General features: G+C 56.7%; 1 protein-coding gene across 1 annotated transcript in view; it reads right to left on the bottom strand.

Moving 5' to 3' along the window:
- Positions 1-5309, bottom strand: part of FAAP100 (Fanconi anemia core complex associated protein 100) — a 12366-nt gene that overhangs the window by 2841 nt on the left and 4216 nt on the right. The window contains exons 5-7 of the mRNA XM_003786063.3: positions 3595-4364; positions 2268-2404; positions 994-1110 (exon numbers count right to left, since the gene is read on the bottom strand). Coding sequence (XP_003786111.1) covers positions 994-1110; positions 2268-2404; positions 3595-4364 — 1024 coding nt within the window. The remainder of the gene's footprint in view (positions 1-993; positions 1111-2267; positions 2405-3594; positions 4365-5309) is intronic.

Genomic DNA, 5309 nt, shown 5'->3' with positions numbered 1-5309 from the left:
TCAAAAAAAAAAAAAAAAAAAAAAGACTGTAGCTCTGTTCTCAGAAAAGAATAGGAATGTTCATGGAACCTGGTGGCCTGTGGGTGGAGCCTCCTCTGATGGGCAGTACTGCTGCCAGCTCTGAAAGGTCAAGAATAGACCCCTGAACCCAGGCAGCCCCATCCTGGTGTCACATGAGTGAGTCATGATGGGTTGTAGCACTGTGTGACCTGATTTGCTTATTACAACCAAACATCTGAGCTCTCAAGTGGTACCCACATCCTTGAAGGTAGTTTAGTTTAGTGCCACCCACCAAGGATGGGGACGAGCCACTGTTGCTGCACACCCGGGCACCCGGCAGCTCAGACAGCAATGGTCTCCCTGACCTCAGGAGGACCTGTCTAAAACAAACTGCATAACTGCCTTATTATGGCCACTGTGGATGCCTCCACCAGGACCAGGGCCATCCCATGGTCCCAACGGGTGGGTGGTGACAGCTGCCCTGCAGAGGGCTCCAGTTACTTTCACTCGAAACATGGGGAGTGTCTTCTCAGATCAGGTGGCTGTGGGCCCAAGCTGGCCCTGGGCAGAGCACAGAATCCCAGGGCTTTGAGGAGGGCTGGCTGCTAACTGCATTCTTAGCAGAGACACAGAGGCTCACTGCAAGGAGACGTCTTTGTCTTGGGAACCACACACAAGGCATAGCCTCTCCATGAGGGCTCTGCTTAGCTGGAGAAAGTGAGGACACCTCTGGCTGACCTTGGGAGATGAACAGAAGTCTACTGGCCACAGGGGCTCAGATAGGCCTTGGACTTAGGGGTGCCCACTGGGGATTCAACAGCACAGCTGGAGAGCGGTGTCCACCACTCAACCGCACAACATTAAAGTGGGTGGCAGAGAGGAGGTGACTCTTCCCCCAGCTTCCTACACATGGCTGAAGTCCCTACTGCCAGCAGCTGCACAGCCCAACACTCTCAGAGTCTCCTTCTGTGAGGGCCACACTGGCTGACATACCTGCATCCGCCTGATGACAGCATGGTGCACCCTGCACATGTCAGCCAGGGACGAGCTCTCCACTTGTATCTCCAAGGCCTGGATGGGCCCTGCCAGGCACATGTCAGTCACAGCCACCTGGGACACAGGAGGACCCTCACTGTCTGCCCACAGCCCCGCCCACCAGCCATTGCCAGGCTACAGGGCGGCGCCTCCTAACAGCAGCACATGAGGCCCCACCCCACTCTTGGGTCTTTCCACCTGAAGAACCGGCCAGCCCCTTTGGAGACAGATGTGTCCAAGAAGACCCAAGGAACTCCCCTGGGGCTTTGAGCCAGATCAGAGCCCACCCGGAGAGAAGCAACCTTTGTGCCCATGTGTCCATGGACACAGTGGCCTGCAGCCCTGCCCATGCCCTCAAAGGCTTGCAGGCCTGGATGCTCACCCCATGCTGTGCAGCATGGATCACCTGGCAGCAGGGCAGGGTTTTTGTGTGAACAAAGACGCTGCTGTGCCCATCTAAGGGCTGCGAAGCATTCCTGGGAGGCTGTGACTACTGATCTGGACAACAAAACCTGGCCAGAAGCCCTGGCTCGTTCTCCACACACGGAACACAAGCAAGATAGGGGGCCTAGAGGCTCAGGAAGGACTGACCACAGAGCCACTGCCAGACCCTAGCATCAGAGTCCAGGGATGTCCAGACCTAGATGCTGACCTGGCCTGAAAAGAGTTGGGGAGGGGGTGCAAACCAAGAAACCTGGCTCTGGAGCAGACCCCAAGCTGGGCAGGCTCATCCACTGGGGACACATATAAGTCCTGGCAGTCTGGGTTACTCTGTAGGAAGCTGTGCCTGTGGGACATGAGTGAGGGTCTGCTGGAGGTGACCCTGGGTACCACAGCCAGAGGGCCATGGAAGGCAAGTGTGCAGAAGGTGGGGCTCAGCAGCACCCCCTGGTGGTGCAGGGTTAGTGGGCCCTGGGCTGGGGACACACCCTTCCCCAGGGGCACCAAGGGAAGCCTCTTTGGTAAGGGGCCAGGGAAGGGAACCTCCTTGGGAGGAGCAGTCCTCCTGGAGACCTGCCTGAGGGAGGTTTGCTCAAGTGCAGGTGGGGCCCACCACCCCAGAATCCTCTAGAGAGCTCACAGACAGCCCCTGGGCCCACCCCACAGCAAGCTGGTCTGTGTGGGGCCCAGGATCTGATTGCTCCTGAGCTGCCAGCCCAGGGAGTCCACTCTGATAACCGCTGGTGTCAAGGTGGGTCTCCCCACAGACAGGAGCGCTGACCCCTGCTTGCCTCACGGACGATGAGTTGGACGTCAGCACCGTCTGGGGCCATGCCCTGGATGGAGGACAGTGCTCGGGCCCTCACAACGTCCACAGCGGCATTCTCAGCGAGCAGCCACTGCAAGGTGGCACAGCACAGGGGCACACCTGGAGGAGGCAGCAGCCGAGAGCTCAGAAGGATCCCACCACACGGCATTGGGTGCTCACCCCACGGTGCCCCTCCAGGAGCCCAGTGGCCCACAGCCCACCCTCGGTAAGCAGCCTGGATAGCTAGCTGGAGTCAGAGCATGCCCTGACTGTCTCTGGGGAAGAGTTTACTGCAAAGTGGTCTTCTGATTAATTAAGGGGAGTGCTAGCCTCCCCCCACCCCTGGAAGGACCTGGCAGTGCTCCTGGGGGCTGGTCCTTACTGCAAGGTGGCCTTCTGATTAATCAGCAGGAGTGCTAGCCCCTCCCACCCCCTGGAAGGACCTGGCAGTGCTCCTGGGGGCTGGTCCTAGAACAGGCAGTTCTATACTACCTGGCACCAAGTACTCCTACAGGGTGGCTGCAACTACCCCTTGTACAAACCCAAATCCAGAAACTCCCCCAAAGACATTTGTAGAACAATGACATTTGCAACTGGGACCCAATCCTGCCACAAGATCCACCAGTCACATTAACACAACAGTCTCACAGTCTCACACCTGGGAGAAAAAGCCAGCCACAAATAAGAAGAGATATACACTGACCCTAGCCCAGCCCCAAACAGCCCTGCTGACCAGGCTGTGGGCTCAGGCATGGCTGCGCAGGCTTCCCCCAGGTGCTCACAACATGGAAACTCACCCAGCCACCCTTCTACACAGGTCTACTTCCCTGTATTTAGGTTAGGCTTCTATACATAGATTTTAAAAACCACAATTTGGCTTGACGCCAGTAGCACAGTGGTTACGGCACCAGCCAAATGCACCAAGGTAGGTGGGTTTGAACCTGGCCCAGACCAGCTAAACAACAATCACAACTGCAACAAAAAAATAGCCAGGCACCATGGTGGGTGCCTGTAGTCCCAGCTACTTGGGAGACTGAGGCAAGAGAATCGTTTAAGCCCAAGAGTTTGAGGTTGCTGTGAGCTGTGACACCGACTCTATCAAGGGCAACATAGTGAAACTCTGTTCCTCCCCGCAAAAATAAAATAAAAATAAAAATAAAAGTTTAAAGTAAAAAAGGTGGAGGGAGAGCAACATGAGCCCAGAGCCCAACAGAAAGCACAATGCAGATGCAACTCCTTTCCTAACAGAGCACTGAGGACCCACACAAGAGGGGGGAACAACCCACAGGAGGCCAGGAAGTGCCACCAACCTGAGCAGCTGTCTTCAAGAGCAGCCCTGAGCAGCTCTGCAGACACCCTGATGCAGGCTACTGATGGGGGCAGGTATGCAGCCCTCAGGGAGGAAGGTCCTGCCACTTGGCTGCCTGGCTCCCGACAAGCTGCCAGGAAGGTATCCACGGGGTCCGTTGGGTTGAGCAGAGCAGAGGCCTGTGTGCAGGATGGGGCCAGGCCAGGAAAGCGGAGGGTCTGCAGCAGGTCGACTGTGTGTCTGCTGAGGGGCAGGCAGACGCCCTCCTGCTCGGGTAAGAAGTCTGGGGGCTCCTCATCCAAAAAGGGGTCCTCGAAAGAGTCTGAGGGGGCAAGGGCCCCACCCACGACTTCCCGAAGGCTGTAGAAAAGTGTGCAGGACACGGTGGCAGGCAGGTCGAATGTGCCATTCTCCCCTGGGCCCAGGGGCAGTGTCACCTCCCGCCGGCTGCCAGGGCTGAGCTGGTCCATGGGGATGGTGTAGGTGATGGCCGAGCCAGCAGAGTCCAGATCCAGGGCAGAGGAGCTGGTGAGCACCTCGATGCACAAGGCCCAGCCCCGGCCCAGGCTGAAGGTGCTGTTGTTCTCTAGCAGGCAGGTCACTGTCAGCATGTCCTGTAGCTGCAGGCGGCTCCAAGCTGTGGTAGTTGTGCAAGAGATGGGCTTGGGGCCCTCCCGGCTGGACAACAGTGCGCAGCTCACATTCATGGCCTCGTTGAGGCTTGTCAGGGCCTTGTTCCGCTGGTCAACTGCTCTCTTCAGAAAAGACACTCTGCAAAGAACAGATGTGGCACCCAGGGGAAAGGGAAGAGATACCCAAGGCTGGAAAGAACAGGAACCCGGTCCTATAACAAGTATGAGGTGGGTGTAAGCCCCTCTGAGGAATGAGGCCCCCTCCCTGGCCCCAGAGGAGGACAAAGATAGGGCTGGTGCTGTGCCCAGTTTGCCTGGCTAGTCCATTGAGCTCCAGAAGGCCATCACCCACATCAGGTCTGCTCAGGGCACAAGAGGTACCTGTGAAGGAGCTGGCATCAGCCCCACCCTGGGCTCCCCCAAATGCTCCTAGCTGGCATCTCTTCTTTGCAGACTCCACAGGGGTGGGGGTGGCAGAACTATGGAAACAGTTCCAACCATTGAGACCTAGAGTCTGCCTTTTTTTTGCTCTTAGGACCATAGCAGCCAATGAGGGATCCCAGGGGAACCCACATGTTCTCTTTGGACAGCCCCTATGGGCCAGCATTGAGGAAGAACCAGAGACAAAGGCCTCTGAGGAGGGAGTGTCCAACAGGGAGGATGCGGAATGAGCAGGGGCAGTGTCCCATGACCCCTTAGGGAGAGGGTGTGGGGTTGCTGAGAAATGGTATCCCTTTTATCTTCCAGAGGCAGTGGCCTTGGGTGCAGCCTGTGACCAGGCAATGTAACGTCTGGGACCCTCAAAAGGGATCCAAAAGGCAAGTGCCAGTCTGGCACTGCCCACCACCTGAGGATGCCAGACATAGGACTGCCCTACCCACAGATATCAAGACAAAAGGACAGCTCCCAGAGAATGCTACCTCTTTTTTTTTTTTTTTGAGACAGAGCCTCAAGCTGTCGCCCCAGATAGAATGCTGTGGAATAATAGCTCACAGTAACCTCCAACTCCTGGGCTCAAGTGATTCTCCTGCCTCCGCCTTCCAAGTACCATGTTTCACCGAAAATAAGACACTGTCTTATATTT

The sequence above is a fragment of the Otolemur garnettii genome, unplaced genomic scaffold (assembly GCF_000181295.1).
Source record: "Otolemur garnettii isolate 467f Iridium unplaced genomic scaffold, OtoGar3 scaffold00018, whole genome shotgun sequence".
NCBI classification, from domain to species: domain Eukaryota; kingdom Metazoa; phylum Chordata; class Mammalia; order Primates; family Galagidae; genus Otolemur; species Otolemur garnettii.
This window is presented reverse-complemented; position numbering and strand designations above follow the sequence as displayed.